General features: G+C 48.6%; 1 protein-coding gene across 1 annotated transcript in view; it reads left to right on the top strand.

Moving 5' to 3' along the window:
* Positions 1 to 26,606, top strand: part of XXYLT1 (xyloside xylosyltransferase 1) — a 170,381-nt gene that overhangs the window by 93,634 nt on the left and 50,141 nt on the right. The window contains exon 3 of the mRNA XM_042955066.1: positions 2,564 to 2,696. Coding sequence (XP_042811000.1) covers positions 2,564 to 2,696 — 133 coding nt within the window. The remainder of the gene's footprint in view (positions 1 to 2,563; positions 2,697 to 26,606) is intronic.

The following is a 26,606-nucleotide window of genomic DNA, read 5'->3' on the forward strand; positions in this document are numbered from 1 at the left end:
AGCTGACCAAAGGTCAGACCCCAGCTCCAGCACTCGTTTATTGTGGGACCTTGGGCTGTTGTTTTTAACTTTCCTAAGGCTGTTTCTTCATCTGAACATAGGAATAACTCAACACGTTGGGTGGTTATGAGAAGTAAGCTAAGTGCCTGTGCAATATTGGGTACTTAAAAACCACTCACAGAAAGGGTGGGTGCTTCCATATGACTGTCACTCGTGTCATTGGAGGTACACCCTGGAGCCATGAGGATGACGTTTCCCCTTCTTGCATAGCCCTGTCAGTACCACACAGAAGTTCCACCATACATCCTTGAGGCCTCCCCATCTTTCGGCCAAATGCCCTTGTTCCCTTCCACCACCTTCCTCGGCAGAACCTGTCGTGATGTGGTTTCTCTCCTCAGGATGATGGTGCCCTCCTGTCCCTGTCTCATTAAGTGCTTTGCTCTACTGTGTGTAAGAATCACCTGAGACCCTGGATGTAGGAGCTTGGGGCACAGGAAGTAGAAAGGGAGGGAGGGAGGGAGGAAGAAAAGTGGCTGGAGGGGGTGTGTGTGCACCCCCTCACCATGACTTCTTGATGGCTACGATTCTCATTCCTAGATGTTCTCTCCTGGGACACAGTGTCCTTCCCTAAGGTCCCCATCAGGTACTGTGTGTTTGTTCCCCAGGGCCACCTCTGAAAGCAACGGGTGCCCTGAGGCTCTGCCCCGTGGTCTGTCTCTCTTCTCCACTCCTAGTTTAAGGCAGCTTTCTGGGAGACAGTGATGTCAACACAAGGGCCTCCCGACCGCAGGCCCCGAGTTGTCACCTTTCCTGGTTTCTCTGTTGTTGTTATTGCTGTCTTTAGTGCAGGAGGGAGAGCAGCAGTTTTACTCATTGGCGTGTGGGGATGGGCAGTGTGAAGCCAGGCAGGCAGCGGTGTTCCATGGCTGGGCGAGCTCATTTTCCTGCATCCCCTTCCCACAGGGCCAGAGAGGCGTGGCTTTGGTGCCCCCTTACTTTCCTCCGGCCTGGGCAGCTGGGGTCTCACCTAGTGTAACTTATTTTGTTCAGAACGCTCACGTCAAACGTCAACTGATGTGTTGTTTGTTTTGTTTTGTCTTTTTTTTTTTCCTGTGCCACAAAGGAAAAGAGAACAAGAACAAATGAATCAGTTTTTCTGGAATCATAAGCTGTGATTTCTTCATAAACTAATTTCGAGAATGGCTATTGAATTCCACAAACATTCCTGAGTGTTTACTGACCACCAAGGCCTGCCCTATGAAGGGGTGGAGGCCGAGATGCCAAAGATAGGGTCCCTGTCTTCAGAGGGCTTCCTCGGGAAGCCTGTGCTCAGACAGCCGTCATGTCCTGGGGGGAGCCTCATGTTCCGGATGGGTGTTAGTGTGCCTCAGCTGCCCAGGCATGCCCATAGTTCACAGCCCAGCCCAAGTCTCCCTCCTCCATGAAGTCTCCCTTGACTGCGTCAGGCATCAGTGAGTTCCCTACTCTCCAGACCCTGTATTCCTGCAGTCCTCTGCAGCCTGAATACAAGATGTTTCCCATCTGTCCTCTCCTCTTCCCAGCACCACAGCCTCCCGAGGCCCGTTGTATCACCCCCACATTAACAAATGAGACAGCTAGGATTTAAACAAGTCATTTTCCCAGGGTCACAGAGTTAATCAGCAGCAAAGCTGGAACTTGCACTTCGTGTCCGATTCCCACCTCAGGCCTCCTCCTCAGTGCAGAGCACTTTCTCTCCTCCATCATCTGACCCTGAGCGCCCCCTCTCTGGAGCCCCTGCAGCCCCTCCCATTTCATGTCCGCACTGGTTCCTCCCCTCTTGGTTTCAGTCACCTGCTATCATTCCTGGGGTGGGGGGCAGAGGCCCCATCAGCTAGGTCCAGTCCCCTGCTGGCACAGGCGCTGAGTCAGGCTTGGTAGGGGAAGGAGGAGAGAACTTAGCCAGTGCCTCCCTCCTCCCCGCTCACCCTGAGTCATCTGGAGGCAACAGAAACAAACAGAGCTTATGTGCCAGGTAATTGTGAGACTCAGTTTGTCTAATTATAGTTCACTTTGTCTTTCAGCCAGTGGAATAAAAACAGTATCTGAAGTCTTTCAGCTGTTCCCCTTTGGGTCAGCATCCCAGCCTGACACACTACGTTTGCAGAACGTGCTAATAAGGGCGGGTTTTCAGCTCTCTCTCCTGTGGGTCGTTTACCAGCTGTGCCCCAAAGAGAAACACCTGTATGCTCAGCACTAGATCCTTTTGAGAATGAAGTGGTGTGCTGTTGACAATGACACCAGGACAGTGGGCCTGAAGTAGGGCACATGGTCACCGAGTTATAAACAAAATGCCTGCCTGCGATTGGAAGGAAAGGTGGAGTGGTTGTTTACGAAGGCTTCTCCTGCGGAGTGGGTTGCTGGTGGATGAAGCGCCTCTGTTTCCAGCCATAACTTTGCATCATTCAGTGACTGTAAGAATGATCCACTACCTGTTTCTGCAATTTCCACTCATTTTCTGTCAGTGGCTGAGCCTCCCAGGATGTGTGTCTGTGTCTTATTGTTTTCTTTTTCTTTCCTCCAGAGATCCTGCGGATAATTCAGCTGGACCTAGACCTGAAGTACAAGACCAACATCCGGGAATTGTTTGAGGAGTTTGACAATTTCCTGCCAGGCGCCGTCATTGGCATAGCAAGAGAGATGCAGCCAGTATACAGGTATGTGGCAGCTGTAGGGGACGTGGCCTCCAGGACCCTCTCCACCCCTTGTCCCCTTCCCCTCTCCTGCTACCTACTTCAGACTGGGATTTATCGGTAGACAGTCTTTCTACACTTAATCTCTTAGAGACACATTTGTACTTACTGCCTGTCGTCAACAGTGCGGGCAGGTGGGTCTGCTCCAAAGCCGTAGATGCTGCCTCGTTCTTATTGGGGAGTGTGTGACATTTTTCTTGTAGAAAGGGGAGCTGTTTTGGTTGTTGGTTGTGGTTAAGCTCAGAATTTTAAAATCTTGGGCTTTGCCTTACAGAGGGAGGTATCAGGATATGGCTTTAACTTGCCGGTCTGATGATGAACTAGGTTTTCTTGGCCTCTCGGTCACCAGTGACCGCTCCTCTGTTGAAGCAGAGTGGGTTTCTCAGTGTCTTGTAAGGAGGCAAAGGCAGCACAGCTCTGGAACACAGGTTGGCGTTCCCCGCTCACGGTAAAGAACGCATTCTGCGTCGTGCACGGCTTCATTGTCAAGCACGCGTCGTAGAGAAACCCCAGCGTCTGCGAACCGGGAGACATGTTCAAGAATATCCATTGCAGCATTGCGTGTGGTAGCCAAAAACTGAGAATGACTTAAATGCCGTAGATAGCAGAATGGATAAATAAAATACCTTCATCCGAGTGAGTTCTACACAAAACCAAAAATGAGCACATGGTACCTACGCACACTACTAGGCAAAACTAAACTGTAATCTTCAGGGATGCGTACCATGTGGCCAAAATTATAAGGAAAACCAAGGAAATGCTGATCCCCAAAGCCAGCACAGTGTTCCCTCTGGAGAGGGTGGGGTGGGGGTGGGGAGGGGAGCAGGACGTAGGTGGAGGTTGCCTCTGGAGTGCCTCAGTGTGGTGTCAGTCCTCTGCCACGGGGGCCGTGCACGGGGTTGCGCGTCGTCCTGTGTGTGTACTATACATCTTACAGTTGAAACAAAGGAGAGTAGAGGCAAAAGCACGTACAAGTTTTCGTTAAAAACTAGACCCATGGTTCTGGATCCAGAGAGTTCCAGGTCACTGACTGATCCTCCTCTGGGCAGAGCCAGAGCACCCCCAGAACCGAGCTGCCTGGAGCTGGGATTTCACCGTCCCCTGGGCTGGCCCGCTCTTTGTTCTCTGCGCATCCCCTCCCGCTGGCTCCCTGTGGACATTCTTGGAGCCATGCCGCCTTTGGAGAGCTGCAGAGCACAGGCGACTGGTGACCCAAGAGCCCGTGCTTCCCCTAAAAGAGAGGGGAAGAGTGACAGCCTGCTTGCTTGTGGTTATTTGCAACACGCAGATCACATAACAGGAAATTCCTGCGAGGCCTCTGAGAGGGCTGATAACCCCTGGGCCTTGTGGGCTGTTCGCCCTGACGTCATCCTCTCCCACGGTGCCCCCCGCCCCCCCGCCCCATCACAAAGCAGGGCCTAGTACTCCGGGAGGCTTTGGGCAAACACTTGCCACTTCCAGCTCCTAGCAGCCTCCGGGCCTCATTCCCTCACCTTCGCGCAAGGTGTATCTTATGTCAGTGGTTCTCAATTTCACAACTGGAGGCGCTGGAAAGGAGCACTGAACTGAGAGAGTCCAAAGTCCTGTGTGCTCATCCCGGTGCACAGGGCCTGGGTTCCCCCATGTGAGAACAGGAGCAGTTGTGCTCCTAGACTTCCCTTCCCTGGCTCTGGCATTGTGATCCCTCTCTCCTGCCACTCACCATTTCCTCAGTGTCTTTCCTCAGTCCTGAGGCTGCCTGTCTGTTGCGGGGGTGGGGGGGCTCCTCACTGCTCAGTAGGGGCCAGGGTCTCCTGGATACTTGTACCAGGCTCATTTTTAAATGCAGTCAGAGCAGTGATACCTTCAAGGCCTGATCTGGAATCTTCTCATGTAATATACATGGAAACGTGATCCCATTTATATCGTTTTGGCCAGAATTTATGTTTTTTGTAGATCTAGGATTTTATTAACCGTGAAACTTAAATCAATTTAATTGTCTGGACTTCTCAAAAGAAATCTCTGAGAGATTTTAGATCCAAAACGAAATTGAATTTTTCTCACCTTCGGAGTCTTTAATTATCTGAGGAAAATCAGACCTCTGTGGCTGGGCTGCTGAAAGAGGCCCAAACTGCCCTGTCCTTAGGGCTCGTGCACTCAAATCAGCAGAAATGAAAACTCCTTTTGGTGCTCCCACCTTCCCCTTCCATTCCTCCCCAGCTGAAATGTTTATAAAGCCTCTAATAATTAAGTCTGCAAACGGCTGTCCTGCACGAATGTGCGCCCTACTGGCTCTGGGTAATTGCCTCTGAATATTTGCAGTCTCGTGCTGGGGCTGGGAATGGCTTGGTGCTGGCTGGGTGTGAGGGGTAGGGGGTGGAGTATGGATTTTTTTTTTTTTTTCTGTCTTCCACAAGAAAACTGGAGACTCCACTGCCCCCAAAGAGCAAGTGTTAGTTGTTTGCACCTTTGGAGCCTGTGCTTGTGGGGAGGGAGTGGGAGAAGAAAGGGGGGAATGGAAGGGCGGCAAGTAAACCACGTCCACACAAGGACGGATGGAACTGGGCCCTTCCCCTGGGCAGGCAGCCTCAGCCCCACTTGTCTGGACTTGGCCGTCACCCACCCCTGTGGGCACTTGCCACTTCCCTAGCCCTCCTCCAGGAACGAGGAGGTGGTGGGAGTTCCCATAACCGCGTGGCCTCCCCAAGTGGCGGAGTGTGAGGTGGGCAAGGTTTTTGCCATAAGCAAAATCAGCTAGCATCTATGAAAAGAAAGGAAAATTTAGAAACGAAACAGCACAAAAGCAAAGCAAAACTGGACTGATTAACCAAGTATGTTTTTGATCTGGAAATTCACTAAGCAGAAATAAATTTGGATCTCCTCAACTGTGTTATTTTTATAGTCGCTTGTCTGACAGTTACTGTACTTCAAAAGGGCACATCTTAAGTCATTTTTATGGTTGTTTCCCCTCTATTGTGTGCCATGAATGTTAGAAGCTTGGAGGAGAGGGGAGGGAAATGTATTTTTCACTATTCATTTGACAAATAGCTGTTTTGTTTTGTTTTGTTTTGTTTTGTTTTTCAGTTCTCCCGCTGCCCCAAATATACATTAACCCCACCATGTGTTCTGGAAAATGATGGATTGTGGGATGCTAGGATGGCGATAGAGGAACCTTTTCCTCTAGGGTCCCCGTCAGGATTCTGTTGAGTCAGATGTTCCATGACCCTTCTCACCTGAAAGTTGGGGAGTCGTGGCCATTTTGGGTGGAACAGTCCTGCCCTGACCCTTTCTCTGCCTCTTTGTCAAGAGAACTAGACTGCCGGACAGGTCCTCATGGGTGATGTGTTTAGTTGGGATACATGGCCAAAAGGAGGGAAGAGGCTTTTGCTTTCTCTGTCAACAGAATGGTCTCTGTAAATAGACAACTGTATTTTGCAAATATGTGTTAGTCCAGGATGCCATTTTGAATTTGCTTCCTGATGAATGTATTCGAAGAGTAAAAAAAACCGTTGGACGCTCTTTATGTACAGCCCATAAAAATTACAAGTGTGTATCAGCAGGCAGAGCCGCTTGACGTGGAAGAAAAAGCATTCGGGTTATACTCAGAAGCTCTGGGGGCGCTTGGGTGGCTCAGTTGGTTAAGCGTCCGACTTCGGCTCAGGTCACGATCTCGCGGTCCGTGAGTTTGAGCCCCGCGTCAGGCTCTGGGCTGATGGCTCAGAGCCTGGAGCCTGCTTCCGATTCTGTGTCTCCCTCTCTCTCTGCCCCTCCCCCGTTCGTGCTCTGTCTCTCTCTGTCCCAAAAATAAAATAAAACGTTAAAAAAAAAAATTAAAAAAAAAAAAAAAAGAAGCTCTGGATTATAGTCCCTGCTTTTCATGAATTACCTACGTGATGCTTTGCAAGCTACTGGATGCTCTGACCCTCTGTTTTGTTTTCAGTGTGTAAGTAGGGATCCAGAATTACCAAAAACTCAAATGGAACAACATGCATGAAAGTTTCTGGAGTGAGAGAGGCCCTCAGTTAAGGGCACTTGCTCACTCTCCTCCCTCAGTCCTCACCACGCCTTTGTGTGTTTTCTTTTCAAGGCGATTTCTTCTACGGGATACCCTTGCTCTACCCCACCCCTACCATGCAGGGATACTAGTTAAAACACACGACACTCACTTAAGTTGGATTTCAGATAAACAAATAATTGTCTTGTGTACGTATGCCCCACATATTGCATGGGGACATATGTACACAAAACAACTATTTGTTGTTTATATGAAATTTAAATTAACTGGATGCCCTGTTTTTTGTTTGCTTGCTTGTTTGTTTTGCTAAACCTGGTGGCTCTACCCCTACCCAAGAGTGAGAACCTTCTCTTTTTAGCAGAAGGGGGTGATCTGGCTTTTCTACAAAATCCTCAAGTGAGCAGGAACAAAGTGTTACAGGAGTGGGAGCTTGTGAGGAAAACAGGGTGAGTAAGTGAGGGATGGAAGGAGACAGCTCTCAAAGTCTCCGTGAGGCACCAGGCCTGAGGTCACCACTCCACAGGAGGTAGAGGCCTGCTTGTGATTTGGGCCCTTTGGGGAGGTCACTGGAGCTAGGAGGCCTGGCAGTGGTTCCTGCTGAGCTTGGAATGAGTGTATGAGAGAGAGAGAGACACAGAGAATGTGTGTGAGAGAGAATGTGTGTGTGTGTGTATGTGTGTGTGAGAGAAAGAGACAGATAATATGTGTGTGAGAGAGAGAATGTGTCTGACAGAATGTGTGTGAGAGAGAGAGAGACAGAAACAGAGTGTGTGTGTGAGAATGTGTACGACAGGGAGAGAGAGAGAGAGAGAGAGAGAGAGAGAGAGAGAGAGAGAGAGAGTGTGTGTGTGTGTGTGTGTGTAGCTGGGGTCACAGCCCTTGGTTATGGTCTTTCTGTCTTGGAGCTGGCCACCTGAGGAGCTGATGAATGGGAGCTTTGTTGGTGGGGGCCACTGGCTTCCGGTTCATTCTCTGTTGGCTCCACAGGCCAGCTGTGTGCTTGTTTGAGCCCAAACCCACCATGAGATGGAAGCAGCAGGCTAATCCTGTCAGCTGCTGATAAGGCACCACCAGGCAGGAATTTGCTTTTGTGTTAAGTATTTTAATAGTGTCCACTCTTTCACCTTTTTAGGTCACATGGTTTTAATTGATAGCATCTGTGCCAGCCTCGCCTCCTTCCAGATGCTGGAGTGGAAATGTCCAGTTAATCTGCAGGCTGCCTTATCCCATTCCTAGGACTGGTGAAGGGCTCTCAGGGGAGCTGGGGAGGAAGTGAAGATTTAGCACAGAGGTAGCACAGAGGTAGGAGAGGAGGATGTGGAATGGCCCCACCTGTGCCACTCACAGCTGTGTGACCTTGGGCAAGTCTCTTGGCCTCTCTGAGCTTCAGTTTCTATAGCTGAGAAATGGGGATTGTAGCACTGTATAAATACTACATATGGTGGAGTTGAATGGCAGATTAAATCAGTCAGTATATTTATAGTGCCTGGCATGGAGTAGCACTCCCTAGTGGTCCAGTTCTAGCTTAGCCACTTACTAGTTGTGTGACCCAAAGGAAGTCCCTTAACTTCTGAGCTTCAGTATCCTTATGCGTAAAATTGGAGCAGCTGATAACTTAAGCATAATTAGTGCTAATATTTTGGCTTCTCAGCATCTAAACTCCCTTCCTGTGTTTGAGGAATTCCCTGCCGTGTAAGCCATCCCCACCTTTCTGGAAGACAAAGGGGCTGATACTTTATTTCCTGGACTCCTAGCTGGGATGTTGGTAACTGGCTTCCCCTCCTTCCCTGCCTCCCCTGAGGAAATCAGTCCTATGAATTTAGTATCTATGCAGGCACGTCTTTGTACTTTTGCCGTATACTCTAAACAATATAGGCTATTTGCAGAACAGAACAGTGTTGCAAGAAGTCAACTAGTCCACAACGAAGGAGGGAAGTTTTAGTATGCCTCTGTGGGAATCCGAGAGCTCAGACGGGGAGGTATGCACACAGAAGATGCAGTTGTGGCTGCAGCGGGGAAGCAGGGCAGGTACCCCAGTCCCTGCTTCCCAGTGTGAGCCTGGTGGCCTCTTTCCCCTGCCCGGGTATTTCAGTGCCCTGCAGAGGGCGAACTGCTGGCCACACCCCCTGTTTCTGAACTCAGCCCATGCCTCTAGCCCTGAGCGCTAACAAGGTTTGTGTTCCCTTTCTTCTTCTGGAGATATTCATCTTGTTTTTTAACCCTACTACGTCTTTTCCCATGCTGCGCTCCTCGAATTAGAAAAAAAATCATTATATAAAAATATTTTCATTAAAAATTCAAGAAGTATGTGAGGATTATTTTTCCAGAAATTTTCTACAAATTTATCAACATGTATGTGTGTGTGTATCCGTGGACTCATACTTTATATATCCTTGTGCATCGTTTTTATTTTTTTGTTCACTTACCAGTATATCTTGGCCATCCTTATACCTAACTCAGTATTCCTATATGAAGCGTTGCTAGTCTCCCAGCATATACGCATATATACTTATATGTGTATGCATATATACATGCGTATGTATATATACGTATATACGCATATGTATATATACATATGCGCATATATACGCATCTATACGCATCTATACGCATATGTATATAGGTATATATATAGGTATATATGTATATATATGTGTGTGTGTGTGTATGTGTGTATGTTTGTGTTTTTGTTTTTTGCTTTTCACTTAGGAAAACTTCCAAAATATACAAAAGTAGACAGAATCATGTAGGATGTTGGGTGCTTCAATGTTACAACATTCAAGGAGTCTCAACAATTATTAGCCCTCAGCCAGTCTTGTTTCATCCCTACTCCCAGCCACCCCTCCACTTCTGCCTTCCTTGCTTTCTCTGTTATTTTGAAACAAATCCCAGACAGCCTACCATTGCATCTGTAAATGTTATTTTTAATCTTTTTTTTTTTTTTTTTTTTTTTTTTTTTAAAGCATCCTATCTGCCATTGCTGGGTCTGGAGTTGAGGAGGGTTGTGTGAACTCATAGTGGCATTTTGTCTTCAGGTTCCTCCGTCTGAAATCAATTTGTATGAGGGAGGGAGATGGACAGACCCGTTTCTCACATCTAGCCACCCAGCGTTTCCCATCTCCCTCCAGATTGTCTTGTGTCAGGATGTTACCGTACTACTTCTGTCTGGAAGGGTTTACGCTGATATAAATAAATCCAGGTCCTCTGTTCAGTAGGCGTCAAGCTCTGCTTTGTAAGAGCGTGCCACCACCACCACCATCATTGCAGGTAGTAGCCTCTCTTCTTCCCTCGGACACCTGAAAATGAATTTCTTGGTTCTTGTTCTTGTGTGTGTGTGTGTGTGTGTGTTTTAAGTAACCAAGATTGAACCTGTCAGTTTCTATTACGGTTCAATCTGAGTAACAGAGAAAAAAAGCTGCCACCTTATACAGCAGTGCCTGATAAAGAAGCTGAGTGTTTCTTCACTCCCTGGGAGTCGGCAGGCTGGACTCTTTGGCATAGCCCATGGGATCTGGAGGCTGTGATGGAGGCCCGGAATTCCTAATGAAAGGGGAGGGAGATACCTGCCCCATGCTAGAGATAAAAATACCTACTCTGAGGCGGTTATTTTTTAATCACACCATTGGGAACATGTGTTTTAAAGGGAAAAAGACGCATGCAGAAGCACTGAAGCGGAATTGTGTTTCCTCTGTGACGGCTGTGCCCTGCTGGGTGAGCTGTGAGTGTCCAATGCCCGCTGAAGGCCGTGGGAGACAGGCTGCCAAAGATGTTGTGTTCAGGCTAAGATGACGTCCTGGTTGAACATGGGAGGGGCTTCCCTTCTCTGAAAGCACACCCGCTTTCTCAGGTTTTTTTTTTTTTTTTTTTGCATTACCAGAACTTGTTCCTTTTTGCCACATAAACATCTCATTGAGAGATCCTCATTTGCAATCCAGGCAGCAAAAAAGACTGATCTATAAGCATCTTCTTGGGGGGAAAAAAGCAAAATAGCATAGTTGAATCACAGTGGCATATGTAGAAGAGGGACTTTCTGTGACAGGCAGCATGTGGAAAGGACTGACTTAGGCATGACTGGCTGTGTGTGAGGGGAATTACAGTGTGGCTCCATGGCCACTTTGGGGACACGTTTCAGTTGCATGCCTGCCTTCCTGCAGGTGACCGAAGTGAAATGGATATTCAGCCCCCATTCCGCTGCCTCCGGTTAGCTGCAGAATTAGCCATTACAGAAATGTCAAGTTTTTACTGGATTTGAGTTTGAAATGAACACCTTACCTCCTGCTCCTGCATTGGGTGATTTCTTTAAATGCGTCATTTACTGTTGACCGTAGAGAACCCCTATGATCTTCCGTTTAGAAGTAGCAGAATCGACCCTAGTATCAAGGAGCTGCCCGTAGGAACACTTATGATCCAGGGACCCAGCCTTCCTAAGTGTCTCTGTCTTTGAGAATTTTCTATCATTTGTAAAAGAGGAAGCTTTTCAGGAACCAGAATTGCTTTTTGTATAATAATTTGCCTTTTGGTCCTGGCTGCTGTAGATGAGCACTCATTATGAAGCTGCTGGTCCTGACGGACTTTCAGAAATATGAAGTCCTCGAGATGCTCATGGGGCCTCATTACTGTCAGTCAGTGTGGTATAAGGTCCTGGTGCACTTGACTACTTCTCTGGTTCCACTTGATTCCCTGTAAGGAAACACTGCCACCCTTAATAAAATGACACCTAGTATCTGCGCAGCGTATAAGCAGGGGAAACCCTTCCCCTGACTCTAGGACCATCTTACCTGGTTTGACCCAAGTATCATGAATTTGGAACCATAAAGAAGGCAATATAATCCTAGCACTCTGTGTGGCTTGGCAGCGAATGAGATTTTCATGTTCTTCATGTAACTGTAGTTCCTTGGTTTTCAGCTTTCAGGAAACCTGGGAAATAGTTTCTAAGCAAGGTAAGGACATAAAGATGAATTTTTTTTTTTTTTTAGAAGGAATAACTAGAGCAGAGGAGAGGCATCTCCATTTTTTCTGCTTGTTCCTTCCTGCCAAAATGTCATCAGGGTTTGAGAAGATGACGGTGTGATCATGGTCATTCAGGCCACCTCTCAACTCACTCGCACCTCACATTCTTTCAGCTGCTGTCAAAGGTTAAAGGCATCCTACAGATGAGCAGGCCATACGCTTTTGTATAAATGGAGTGGAGACAGTCTTGGTCTCTGAGTCCCCAGGAGACAGAAACGGCTTGCCAGAACCTGGGAGGGATTTGTGGGTGAAATGCTGTACCTGGATTGCATGTGACCAGCTGCATATACAGGTGCCCCCCGCCCCATCACCTGCACAGAACAGACCAGGGGAGCCTCAGTCTCCAGTCCACACACCGTATCATATTCAAGACCATATGGAGGTGAAGAGTTTTATAAAAAAGTGTAAAATGAGAAGATATCAGGTAGGCTCTCAAAAGGGGATTATCCAGTGAATGCAGTATATTGTCACAGGCACAAGAAGAGGCCATCTGAAACTCAGGATACAGGCTGTAGCAGTTTAACTTCAGGTAAATGCCTCCAGGAGATAATATAAGTATTTGAAGATTTAAAAACGGATTGTGAAAGAAAAGGAAAGAAAAAGTTCACTGAGGCAAAAACTGACCAAATGCTTCTACAAGTTTGGCCTGGACCTTCCAGAGACTTTGGTTACTGGTCCTTGGATGCTGATGGCGAGTTTTGGGTACTTAAACTTTGTTTTTATCAAGGGTTTTCTCCTATCACTTGAAGTAGTTAATTTTTATTGGTAATTCAAAATTCCATCAGATGTTTTTCTCTCACTAGCCTCAGACTTACCTAATAGTAAAGTGTCAAGGCCAAGCATAATTCTGGTCCAGAAATATAATTTTGGAAGAAAATAAAAAGATCCCCAGACTTAGCATTTATCAGAACTAGCAACCACTTTTAACTTTACTGTGTATTAGAACATCTTTAAACTACTCTCAGTGTCTGAAGATGCTTTTAGGAGATTGAAGGTCTAGACAGGGTGGAAAGGAGGGAGAGAAACCAAAGGGAAGAGGCAAGGAGACAGGAGAGGCCTGGGAGCCATGTGGCTGCCATACATTCACTGCCTCACCTCAACTTCTGTTAGTTCAGTGCTGCCTCGTGAATGAGCCAGGGCAGGGCTGGACCCACGGAGACACCAACCCCCCACCCTTGCTCCCTGCTCAGGCGTGGTAGTAAGGACATTACGAATGACGTGCAGAACGGCCTCTTTGACGGCCCATCTGGAGACCCTTCTCCCTGCTCTGCAAGGCACAAACAGTTGTATTTCTCCTGGATGATTAATGGTGTTTCCTTCTGTACAACGAATTAGATGCCCTTTTCTTCATTTGATTAATAGAAAATTGAGAGCCAAACTTGCGGTATACCTGTGTCAAGCCTGTGGCTCTTTATAGGATGCATTTTGGCATCTTTGCGAGCTAAGAGAAATTCCTTCTGGAAGAAAATTGGGGATGAAATTTAAAGGAAGGAAGAGAAGGAGGGAAGGGAGATGTGTGCAGTCTGAATTAGGCCCTACCACTTAAGATTCCATTTTCTAGATCTGCCTGACTGTGGTAAGTAAAGGTAAACATCATGAGAAGTAGTCCTGGGAGGAAGTACGGGTGGGGTGACCATTTAATTTCACCATCAGGTTATTGTTTAAACGAGAACACTTGGAGTGTAGAAAGGGGATGCTGTTAACAGTCACACTAGGACAAGTGTAAACCAGCAGTGTCCTGGGCCACCCGAGGACATGTCATCACCCTGAGTTGGAGGCGCAGAGCAGGGAAGGGTGGAGGGCAGAGGACTGGCAGGGGCTGGGGCAGGGCAAGGCGGCTCTGAAAGGCTGAGGTCCCTGGGGCCTGAGATACTGCCGGGGTGGGCAGTGTATCTGGGCCTGTCATCTGTTAGAACCAGGAAGGGGGGTGTCGAATCATACTTGGGCTGCCTGGAACCCAAAGCCTCCAGAGCCTGGAGCTTGCTTCAGATTCTGTGTCTCCCTCTCTCTGTCCCTGCCCCTCCCCTGCTCATGCTCTCTCTCTCAAAAATAAATAAACCTTTAAAAAAAGGTTTATTGGGCTGCCATCTGGCCTTCGAATGGACTTTCAAGGTGAAGAGTAAAGCACCCCGTGACTATAAATGCATCTTACCACGCCTGCCCCCTACATCTCCTGGTAGTCCGTGGTAGCCCACGAGCTGTAATTTGGCCCCGCGTCAAATGGGGAGATTAGGCTTTCTCTGCGGGGTGGTGTTAACACCATGTAGAGACTAATTTGCTACTTTTGAGAGCTCACCAGTGGGATTTGGCCATAATTCCATGCAGAAGGAATCAAGGGAAAGAAGTGGAGGTGAGGCCACTGCCTCTCAGAAGTGTAAATGCTTTGTTTTCACCATTGATTTCTGGCTGGTCTCAGAAATTCCCAAGAGCTGCCTTTAGTGGCCATTAACTGCACGTCAGAGCTTGACCAGGGCTGCGCCCCTTCAGCCTGTGACTGGAAAAGGCTGACTCGTGTGCTTTTGTGCACTCCAGAGGGCCTAAAGCCACCTTCTGCAGGGAGGGCTCTCCTCCCCGGGCAAGGGTGTAGGGCTCCAGAAAATGTTACCTATGCTTACGTCTGGAGCAGAACCTCCAGAAGCTGGCGGGGGGCCTGTCTGGGAGAAATCAGCCTACAGCTGTAGGTGGAGGCAGCCCAGCCCAGCCCAGCCCACCTCTGGGAGGGGAATGGAATTGGAAACTCAGACCCCCATTGAGGATTTGCCCCTGTGGCCTGGCCCTGGAATTGGCAAGATGAAGAAGACAGTTAACATGAGCTGGGCCTCAGTTCGGGGTGTTTTGGGGGAGGTGGCCCTTGTCCCCTTACCTTAGCACATCTGAGCTTATCCAAGCTAACTTGGTGACTAACAGCTCCACTCTTAAGAATTCTACAGGCATTTGTTGAGGGCCCTTCTACTCCATGCCAGTCTCGGTTGGTAAGCCATGGGGTCTGCTCTCAAGAGTCTGGAGAGCTGTCCCCACTGCAGCTGAGGGCCGGAGCAACCTATAGAAGCCCCTATAAAATTGTCTGTGACTGCACTTCCTTAACTTAGAGGTACTTCCAGACCTTGCTTCCTTTTCATTGCTCATTCTGACACAGGGGCCCTCCACACTTCTCACCATTTTCTGCCTCTCAGAAGCTCCTCATCTTGTCCTCAGACTGTTCACTTGGCTTTCTGTTTCATTTCGTGTTGGACACAGTCTCAGCAATGTGTTCTTTTAAACACACACACACACACACACACACACACACACACACACACCCCTACGTACATACATACATAAGTTCTTTTTTTTTTAAAGGTTTATTTATTTTTGAGAGAGAGAGCATGAGCAGGGGAGGGGCAGGGACAAAGAGAGGGAGACACAGAATCTGAAGCAAGCTCCAGGCTCTGAGCTGTCAGCATAGAGCCTGACACAGGGCTAGAACTCATGAACTGCGAGATCAAAGATTGGAACCAAAGTCGGACGCTTAATTGACTGAGCCACCCAGGTGCCCCTCAGCAATGCGTTTTCCACAGTCAAGGCACACCCTACCCTGTCCGCATCCTCAAATTAACTGACAACACTTCACTCTCTCATATTTTTTTGAGCACTTACTCTATGCCAGGCATTGTGCCAGTTCTAAAGACCACCTGCTGCTTAGCGCACCACTCAGGGACCTCTGCAATCTGCCCTCCCTCGGCTCCCACCTTTCACCTTCTCCCACCAGCTCCCCTGTACCTTTTGTTTCAGCTGCACCGAACCCCCAGCTGTCTCCCAGACAGGTGCTCATTCACACATGTGGCCTGGGGGTATGCTGTCCCTTCTGCCTAGGGTGCTCTCCCTCCATCCTGCCCTTCTGTTTGCCCTACTCATCCTTTGAGGCCCAGTGAGAGGCCACCATTTCTAGAAAGCCTCTGAGGGCTTCCTTGTTCCTAGCCATAACCCCTGCTCCTCAGCACTGACTGCCCTGAGATCATTCAATAGGTCGTGACTTAGAGGACAGATGCTTTCTATGTGTGTGTTTCTCCCCAGCAGGGTTCTGCATCCTTTGGGGACAGGGCTTTTGACAATAAAGACAATAAAAGACAATAAAAGACAATAAAACATTGTCTTTTCCATCCCAGCCTCACAAGTGAAGCCTGGAGCCTTGAACTAGAGCCCTTCCTCCAGCTGTCACCAAGCTCTAGTTTTCTAAGAACAGCTTAGGATTTTAAGGCATGGTTATTTTTAAATAATGGCATGAAGGATCAAGAGGAAGTAGGGGGAACTGGCCTGTACCCATAGGGATAAAGCCCAGTCATTTAGTTTTCTGGGAATATACATGCCCTTATTGCACCCTGCAGGTAGACTAGAATGTTGGGAAATTAATCTTGAAATCGAAGGTGGGTTGACTCCTGGTTCCACCACTTACTGGCCATATTATTTTGCATAACATATTTAAACCTTTTAAAGCTTTAGTTTCCTCATCTGTGGAATGGAGGTTGTCTCCAGCATATTGGTTATAAAGTGACCTCTGCTGCCCCCTTCATGGCATATTCAAGATACATAACTCACATGTCACAATGCAGGCAGAAAGGCTGCATTTGCCCTCCTGGTGATTCTGAAGCTGGAGTTTGTGCCTTCTCTCTTTCCCCTGTTTGAGAATCACTGGCCTAAGTCCTTGTGGGTCCTCAGTAAATAGCTGGGAATGAAATGCTGTCATATACACATTGCACAACACCAGGTACAGAGGGACTTCATGAGAGTTTTCTGCCCTTTCCCTTTCTCCCTGTCCTACACAACCCATATCTTCCCATGGTGCTGGTCAGTTGTGGAAAATATTCCCAGAACACAGAGAGGTTGCCATAGAGCGTTGGTGAGGGGTGGGTTGGCGGGGGGGGGGGGGGGGGGGGGGCAGCTTTAGAAGCCAGAAGGAATTTGTCCTGACTTGGAAAGGGAGTGTGCCGTGCAGGAAGAGGCCGCATCCTGCCTTATATGAAGCTGCCACTGGCTTTCCTCTTCACAGTTTATAGGCCAGTGCATGCCCTTGGCCGTGATGAAAAACATGACTTTGCTTTTCTATTCCGTGGTGCAGAAGACCAATGTGGAAAGCCCAATGGCAAAGGTGTAGAGAGTGGCCAGATAGGAGCCGAATGTGAGTAGTGTTTTATAGATTTTGCAAACTGAAAACAGTTTACAGGGATAGGGCGTCAAGGATTTTTGAAGCACCAGTTTTAAAGCGTTTCAGGCTTCTCCTTGTAATGGGCCTGTCCCTGTGTGTCAGTCCATGGCATGCCACAGAAGTGCTACACCCCTCCATCTGTCTCTGTCCACTTGCTCTTGCCACTTTGGGGCCCCTTCTGTGCCCCACCTTCTCCAAGCCGGTCGATGAGAGCACTTTCTCCACAGCACATGGGCACCACAGTGTGTGGTAATTGTGCGGGATGACCCGGGACTGCCGCAACTGAGCCTAAGCTTATGGACGGCCTCATGCGACTTGACCGACTTGAAGTCTAATGACTTGCTCTCTAGGGTCTTTTCTCATTTTGCGAACCTCTCTTCCCAATCCAGACTCTTGTGATTAAGATCTGCCACTTTGTTCCAGAGGCAAAGAATAAGTTATTTACTTTCTTGGGCCTCCACTTGGTCTTTCTTGTCCCAGCGTGACGTCTCCACACCCTTTGACAGAAGTGCTGATGGCTGATACATGAGCATCCCAGGTGTGCCTTGCAGGCTGTGGGCCATTATTTCCCATTTTAGCATCTTTGCTCTTGCCAGCGGTTAGAACGGTGCTGCATTCCCTTAGGCTTGAACAGTGCTCAACTGTTTACAAACTTTTACATTTGCTCAACCTACTAATTCAGTAAAGGAGGAAGGCAGGTAGTGTTATCCCCATTTTGCCAAAGAGACTGTACTCGTAGGTTAGATTTGCCCAGGGTCACATGGTCAGGACTAGGACTGGGTCCCTGGCCCTAGTGCCCTGCCTGTCCTCCAAGCACCTGCGATCCTAAGTGGATGGTTCCTAGCCCTTGCCTTTATAGTTTCTGAGTTATGAAACAGTCAGCCCGGAGAGGTTTTGTGGCTTCATGCTCTGCCACCTCACAGCCCAGGTCACTTAGTCTCCCTTTTCTGGGGATTCATAGAATATGCTTGCATGTTACAGGCAATCCCAGTCTTTCCGTTAAGACATTGAAGAGCACTCGAGTTCCTGCCTTGGGGTTTGACTCCCATGCAAACTGCCCTCCTACCTCACAGTCCACAGTCACATTTGGGAAAGGCTGGATTTCGTCTCCAACGTGTGCAGGTCCCTCCAGTGGAATGGTTTTATCACTTTTCCTCATAGCACAGTGACGTCCCTGGAGGCTGTGATGAGTGTGTAATGAAACAGACTTGTGAGTGTCTGTTCTCAGACTGTTTCTTCAGGTTTTTGATCACCGGGGAACCTTAGTTGTGTAGGTTTTAGTGTGAATTGTGTCCAGCCAGGCTATTCAGGGCTTGTATGCCAGAGGGGGAATGGTTTTAGTTATTAGAGGGCATGGGCTTCCTTTTTTTTTTTTTTTTTTTTTCTCATAGGTCTGCAGCCTGACTTGGATTAAAATTTCTCTTATGGTCATAGAAGTGTTAAAGAAATGGTTTCCTTCCTTCCTTCCTTCCTTCCTTCCTTCCTTCCTTCCTTCTTTCCTTCCTTCCTTCCCTGCCATCCATCCATCCGTCTGTCCATCCAATATCCCCCTGAGATGATAGGAAACATATACTGTGGATTTCTTTGAATCTGATGGTTTTGGTATCTACCCCTTAACTTACAGAAATCCTATCCTGCTGTTTATTGCGGAAGCAGCCTATTTCTACCACAGTGTCTTTCCCATGAGTCTCAGCCTCCTGGTGCTGAGCCTCAGGGCTGGGTTCAGGGCCAGTCTGGGGTCCCCAGGGTTGTATGGAGATGGGCAGTGTGTTATCAGCTCTTGGAAATAGGAACCATCTGCACTTTGCCTCTGTCCTCTTACGGAAATCCTGGACAAGCATTCCTCATCTTTCTGAATAGTTTTGTTGAGTGCGGAGATGGAGAGACAGAGCTGGCTGGCTTCAGTCAAGTCACAATCTCTCTGTCAGCCTTGGTTTCCTCCTTTATAAAATGAGAAGGATGGATTCGAATATCTTTCCTAACCTTAACAGACAGTCCCAGATTCTGTGAAAATAATTGCAGAATACCAGAGATAGGAGAGACATCTAGGGGCATCTTTTCTCATTTAAGGACATCCCTGACTTTCCAGGTCTCAGCTTGATCACCTCTTGCAATGGGGAACTTGTCACTTCCAAAGAAGCCCATTATTTTATTTTTGGACAGGTTCATTGAGATGTTTTTCTGTATATCAAATTTAAACAACCGGGGACACCTGGGGGGCTCAGTCGGTTAAGCGTCCGACTTCAACTCAGGTCATGATCTCATGGTTCATCAGTTTGAGCCCTGCGTCAGGCTCTGTGCTGACAGCTCAGAGCCTGGAGCCTGCTTCAGATTGTGTGTCTCCCTCTCTCTCTACCCCTCCCCTGCTGACGCTCTGTCTCTGTCTGTCTGTCTGTCTCTCTCTCTCTCTCTCTCTCAAAAATAAACAAACATTTAAAAAATTTTTAAAAATTTGAACAATCAGCTTCTCTGTGGTTTTTATCCATTTCCCCCACATCTGTACTCTGGGGCCACATGGAATATGTGTATGTACTCTTCCCCCACAAAAGTCCTTCAGATACTGAGAGTTGCAGAGAGGCTCTCATTTCCTTTGAGTCATCTTTTGTGTGGGCTAATCGCCCTTTCCTCACACACACCCCTTCTCCTTCCCCCAAGGAAGGGCATTCCACTTCTGAACGTCAGCAAGTTGGAAGTCTGGGTGGAAGGCTTCCCTCTCGGTGCAGGCACCAAGAGGCAGGAAGAAGAGGCCTCTATGGAGCAAGACTGTGCATACACATATTTCTTACCTGGGAAGCCAGGGTCCTAGTTCATAGCTTTCCCTGAGTCCCATCCAGCCTCCCAAGGGCTGACCTTGTCCAGTGCAGAGACACAGCGCATGCAAACTCACAGCAGAACCCAGTCCCCAGCCTTGCCCTGGGCACACAGCTCAGAAGTGAAATGCAGTGATCAGCAGGGGTCATGTTCAGGGTACAGGGACCAGCCCAGTCTTCAGGGTGTCTGGGGCTGTGAGAAGAAGAAAGAGACAGAAGAGGAAAGCTTCTGGACAGCCCGTATCTGTAGGAAATGTTGGAGTGTGTTGGGAGCCACCTGGCGAATCCTCGAAGGCAGTGACTGCCCAGGATGTGGCCACACAGACCACATGCTCCTGCTTTCCCTCCTCGTTTGTCTTCTCCCATCTCCATAGGAAGGAAAAACAGGATGTTCTCTGTGGCTGTGTCATTGCTCCTGGCTGATGGGATGGCTTGGCCATCTCAGACCGCAGAACCACTGTAAGATGGGTGTTAGCAGCTTCTAAGAGGGACACAGAAGATGTGTCAGTCTTTTCCAAACCACGGTGCACCGAAGAGCTGCCCTTTCCCTCTTCCCGACAACCCAGGTGGTAGCCTGTACCTTCTGGGTTTCCTGCCAAGTGTAGGCAGTGCATTTTCACATCTGGTGGCTCTAAGGGTCTCTGCTGCCTGGAGCTTCCTGACGGCTGGAGTTCATGACCATGGGGCATCGATTACAGCTTTGGGTGGATTTCTCTACGGCTGCTTTGAGAACATACTGCTTCTATTGTCACCTAAAAATTAAGCTTTTTATTGGAATAAAAATGAATTAAAACCCTAGATGTCTCCAGTGTATACCTAGGATGATCTCCAGGGGTTTTGAAAAACTGGAACTTACCATGGATTTCTGGTGTAGTGCTGTTGTTCTGTGATGGCTTTCAGGGCCCTTAGAGCCTGGCCTGCTGGGAGGTTCTGGGGAGCAGGGGTCCTAGCACTTGCCAAGAGGAAGGGCCCAGCCTCTTGGCCGGGAGAAGCTGGGTCACTTCCTTCCTGTCTCTCCGAACTGGGCTGAGGGTGACTGACGAGGCAGCAGAGTGGCGAGGTTGCGAGCACGAGCTGGAGTCAGACTGCCTGGGTTTGAATGCCTGCTCGGCACTTACTGCCTGCATGACCTTGGGCTGCCTGCTTGATCTTACTGTGTGCTGGCTTTCTCTGTAAAACAGAAACTTCCTCACGAGGTTGGGGGTTGTGAGGATTGAATAAGTTAGTATTTGTCAAGTGCCTGGAACAGCATCTGGCACGAATGCTGTGTATGAGTATTTGCAAAATACGTAAAACAGTTGTGCCAAAAGGTACAATGCATCCTGGTAACTGTCCACCAAGAATATGCATCTGAGAGCCTTTTAAACACCAGATCATCTGCCTGCGCTTGTTTTTCCTAGCCAAGGTGATTGAAATATGGAACATTATCATGTGAGGCTGAACCCGAATTGGCCTGATGCAGGCACGTTCTTTTAGGGTCCGATAGATGCCGATGCTACTGGGACAACTTTTCCATGTTTGCCTACGTTTCCTTCCTAACTCTTGGACACCTGTTGGATGTGCCAGCGTTTTTCCTTCTTCCTACTTCCTACTTTGGGAGAAAAGTCCTACCCTTCTTTTCCTTCCACAGAGCTGGCAAAGCTGTCCACCTGCAGATGTGGCTGCTGTGACACTAGTGTCATTCATGAATTTTGTGCTCCTCATCAGAGCTTTACAGCCTGGCAGCCGCCTGTTTCTCTAGAACTCAAACAGAAGGCTTGGGTTATAGAAAGTGGCTGCTTGTGTCCTTATTGGCTAGAAAATCCCATTCGTCAGAGTATCCAGTTTGAGAGAAACAGCATTATGCATGGAATTAAGCAAACTGAATTAAAATCTTCCTTTAGTTTTTTCAGTGGTAAAATGAGAGTCACATCGTGTGTCTCAGAGAGACGTTTAAAGATCTGAGTAAACCTTAAAGTGCTGCATACGTTTCTAGAAGATCATGTTTATTGCTAGGCTTGAAGCATTCAACTTCATCAGGCTCTCCTGGATGGTGGGAGTCAGCTGCATATCTCCCAAGTGAACAAATAGTGGGGAGATGTGACATCATTTCTTGACTCTTCAAGTTCTGACATGGTGCATCAGGAAGGCTCATTTGTCATCTCCCCAGTGAAGGCTGATGTTGTTAGTGCCTCCAAAATTTTGTTTTCCTCTGTTGCGGTTTATTTATTTTTTATTTTTTAAAAATCTTTCTTTATTTTTGAGAGAGAGAGAGAGAGACAGAGCGTGAGCAGGGGAGGGGCAGAGAGAGGAGACACAGAATCTGAAGCAGGCTCCAGGCTCTGAGCTGTCAGCACAGAGCCCAACGCGGGGCTTGAACTCATGAACCGTGAGATCGTGACCTGAGCTGAAGTCAGACGCTCAACCGACTGAGCCACCCAGGTGCCCCTCCTCTGTTGCAGTTTAAATTAATGGAGAACAGAAATATACTTTGTAATAATAAGAAGAATAATAAGAATTTATACTTAATGACTATATATCATGTGCCAAGCAGTCTTCATAGTGCTTGATGTTTAATTCTGGCTCCATGAAGTTAATACTGTTTCCATGCCCGTTTTACAGGTGAGGAAGCAGAGACACAGAAAGGCAAAAACTCATGCCCAGGGTGTCACAGCCTGTAAATGGGGATCCTGAGTTCAAACCTGGGTTCAAACCCACTCCCGATCACTGTGCTGCCCTGTCCCCTGGCTGTACGTGTTGGTGCTGACAGGCTCCAGGCTTGTCCTTCTCTGTGACTGTCCAGCCCCTACAAAAGGAACACTCTCCTGACGCGACTTGACATAGTCACCTGTGAGACTCTCTGTCTCCTGAGGGCTGTGGGGGGGGGGGGGGGGAGGGGCGCGGAGAGGGGTCAGCATTTCTCAGAGGATAAGGAAGCATTGGGTCTGGTGACATGGGAGCTGTTCAAACACAGGATTGAGGGCACACATTGGCAGCATAGCCCCTGAGAGTCAGCCGCTTGGCATTTCGGGGTTTACAGGCATCCTCTTCACTAACCTATAGGGGATGCCGCCCCATTCCCTGGGGGGCCCCAGTGTTGAGCCACGGCTCAGCCCAGCTCAGGGCTGATGCTCTGACCTGGAATATGTGGTCACATGACAGGTGCAAAGGACCTGTGTGACTCATTTACTATCTCTTCCTTACAGTTGAATTGCCGGTGTGTGTTAGTTAGCAAATCCTGGTAGGGGCCCGCTCTGTTGAGGCACCGCTGGGCATTGGGGATTCAGAAAGAATCTGACACAGACCTGCTGCCCCTTAGGGCTACTGAGGTGAAGACAGTGAAGGATTGGGGCGGGAGAGAACGGGGCATCCTGAAGCTGAGATTGTAGGAAGGCCATTCCATGCAGAAGGAACAGCTAGAGTGAGGCAGAGGCTGGAGAGGGCTGGGTTTAGGACAGAGAAAGGGGGCAGTTTGGCTGGAGCAGGGCTGCATGAGGTGGGGGTGGGGAGTAAGCCTGGAGAGAGAAGTTGAAGCCAGCTGCTTTTAAAACCTCAGCTGCCCACATCTGCATTCTCCTCTCAGTGTGAGCTGGCCCAGGGGCCTCGTGCATGTTTGGCCCTTTCCAACCTCTCTCTGACCCCCCTCACACCCAGGCCCTACAGACTCAGGGTACAGACATGGCCCCCACAACAGCACCAGGAAGGACCTCAGCCTCTAGCCTCCTGGCCCAATAGCCAGGCTCTGGCCTTGGCCTCCATTCCTGAGTTTCTGCTGCCCTGGCTCCATTGGGTTCCTTAGTTGCTTAAGAGTGAGGCCCTGCCAGGCTTCCCCCAGTCTCACCGGCCGGCTTCCAGCATCTTCCTGATGGCCCTCCCAGATGCTGACCGCCTGCCTGGGCTGCTGCTTTATTGCCTCATCCGCTCACTGAGCCCCTTAGGGGAGAGCCGGGAGGGATAGTGTCCCCATTTTACAGAATTTGCCCAAGGTCACAAAACTAGAAAATGGAGGAGCCAGGCCTCAAACATAGTCCAGTATTCTCTTTACTGTGTTGCAGTGTTGTATCCCTTGTGGTGAAAATAGCCTGCGTGTGTTGGGGCCCTTGGTAAACACTTACTGTAGAGTTTCGTCCTCCACATCCTGCTCTGCCACCCGAGCCCTAACCACCTCGTGCTCAGGGAACGGTCTCCTTGGAAGGAGGTTCTCATTTCTCAGTTCGGACCACTGCTGCACCATTGACCTGTGGCCACAGCGGAGGAAAGAGAGTGGGGAAAATGTCTTCTTACAGGTGGAGTAGAGCTTTCTGAAGATGCGTGTTCTTGCTGCAGCAGATTCAAAGCCATTCTTTGTGACTGTTGATGTGTACATTTTGCTGTAGTTGCAAAAATAGCCATGCTGTAGCCAGCCAAGTGCTATACATCTAAGCTTGCTCTGGGACAGCTAGCTGCAAAGCCAAGGCCTGCTCTTGCCTGCAACATGTTGAGGAAACGTGGGACTGGGACTGAAAACTCCACCTGCCTTGCGGACAGTGAGTCAGAGCTCAGGCCCTGCTGACAGTGGCCTGTGTGTCCCTTTCATGGGTAAAGACTGTGTGTTTGGAAATGAATGGGGGTGGGGAAGGAGGGGCAGAAGAGACCTACAGCTGGTTCGGATGCTGCTTGTAGGGTGATTGAGCAGCGTGAGGGTTGGCTCTTTGGTACTTTGGTTGCCCGGGACAGAGAGGCTGCTCCTCTCAGTAGTGGAGAAGGACAGGCTGGTGGGACAGGTCAGCATAAGGAAGAACACTTTCTGTGTCCATTTCTGAGGGTGGGCCGCAGGGAAGGGGCCGGGTGGCATATCTGAAGGGTGGCACCCAAATGTTGCCAGCTGCAGAACTTGCAGGCCTGGCTGTGGTATTGCATTTGCAGGTCCCGAGCTGTGCAGACCCTTGGGGATCCTGCAGCCTTTGAGCCCTGCCCTCCTTCCTTCCTTGTAGCTTGGGAGACAAAGTCACACTTAGTGTGCTGTGAAGGGCCCCTTTGATCTGGCTCCAACCCGATCTTTCAGACCCATTTCTCTCCATTCCCCTCCCTCCCCACACCCTGAAACTGTATGCACATTGAACCACGTGTGGACATTGGTGCATTTGCTCAGAGTCTCAAAGGCACCGGCCTTGAGTTCGGTGCCCCAGATTGCCTCTTGCTTCCACTCCCCTCTTCCTGCCTCCAAAGCTTTGCGCATGCTGATTCCTTAGCTTGGATGCCTTTCCCCAACTCCTGCTGTTTGAAATCCTCCTGTTTCATAAGCTGAGCTCAAGCACAGCTACTTCCAGGAGCCCTTCCCTGATCCTCACTCCACCCCCTAAGCTGGAATCACATCTCCCTTTCCCTTTGTTCGCAGAGCTCCTTGCTTATGCCCCGTTCAGGCATTTATTTACTCTTGCTCTGGTGTCTCCACAGCTTGATTGCAAAGTCCTTGAAGGCAAGCAAGGTCCATCCTCATTCATCTCAGTACCTTTCACACTCCTAGCCCCTCCTCACCTAGCAGTTTCTCGAAGACGACAGGCTGCACAGTCCCTGTCTATTGCGTAGAATCATTGTCACCTCAAAGTCAGCTCCAGAATCCTCTCCGAAGGTGCTAGTGGGTGAGTCCTACCTGTTGGTGGGAAGGCTGGAGCTGTACCCAGCAGTCCTCATAGAGGGGCCCAGAGACCTACCTGGAGCGCCTGGGAATTGAGTGCATTATACTGAGTACTTGCTGGGCCCGGAAGAAAGGCAGGAGAGGTGTACAAATGGCCAAAAAGCACACGAAAAGATGCCCGACCTCCTCCGTCAGCAGGGAAATGCAGCTCACCACCACAGTAAGATGATACAACCTACTGGCATGGCTGTGACAAGGGACAGGTGGTAACGGCGATGGCGAGGATGTGGAGGAGTGGGAGCCCTCATGCACTGCTGGTGGGAACATAAAATGGTCCGGTCCCTTTGGAAAACAGTCTGGCTGTTCCTCAGAAAGTTAAACACAAGTTACTATACAATGCAGCCATTCTACTCCTAGGTATACACCGAGCAGAACTGAAAATACATGCCCGCCCAAAAACTTGTCCGAGAATGTTCATGGTAACGAGAATGTTCATGGTAACGTTAGTCACAATAGCCAACAAGTGGAAACAACCCACGTGTCTACTGACAAATGGATAGATACAATGTGGTATATCCATATAATGGAATATTATTTGGTTATAAAAAGGAGTGAGGTTCTGACACGTGCTACAACCTGGACGAACCTAAAAACGTTATTCTAAGTGAGAGAAGCCAGTCACAAAAGACCATATATTCTATGCTCCCGTTTATATGAAATGTCCAGAACAGGCCCAGATGGTTGCTTAGCACTGGGCAGTTGGGTTTGGGAGGCTCGTGAGGGTGATGGCTAAAAGGCACGGGGTTTCTTTTGAGGTGATGAAAATGTTCTAAAATTGATTGTGGTGATAGCTGCATAACTCTGAAATACTAAAAACCATTGAATAGGTGAATTGTATGGTAGGTGAGTTATATGTCGATAAAGCTGTTATCCAGAAAAATAAGGGCAAGAGAAGTTATATAGCTGCGGTGTAAGTATACACTTCAATGTGTGTGCTAAAGTCTGTTTTTCACGGAAGGAGACATCTTTTAATGCTATCCCTATCTGCCGGTAGCCCGCCACCTTCCCCCCACATGGTAGTTTTTCCAGAATGGAAGAAGCATAAGTACTGACAGATCTGTATAAAGTCATTTTTTTTAAGGATGAAGAATTTTATTTCATTTTTATGATTTAGTTGCCCTTTTACTTTCCCAGAGAATTACAATGACTCAGCCTGCATTTGGATTTCTTTGTTGGCCACTGGGACAAGACGGCTCACTAATCTTTTAGTGTTGGTGGTTGC

This window comes from Panthera leo, chromosome C2, assembly GCF_018350215.1.
Source record: "Panthera leo isolate Ple1 chromosome C2, P.leo_Ple1_pat1.1, whole genome shotgun sequence".
Lineage (NCBI taxonomy): Eukaryota > Metazoa > Chordata > Mammalia > Carnivora > Felidae > Panthera > Panthera leo.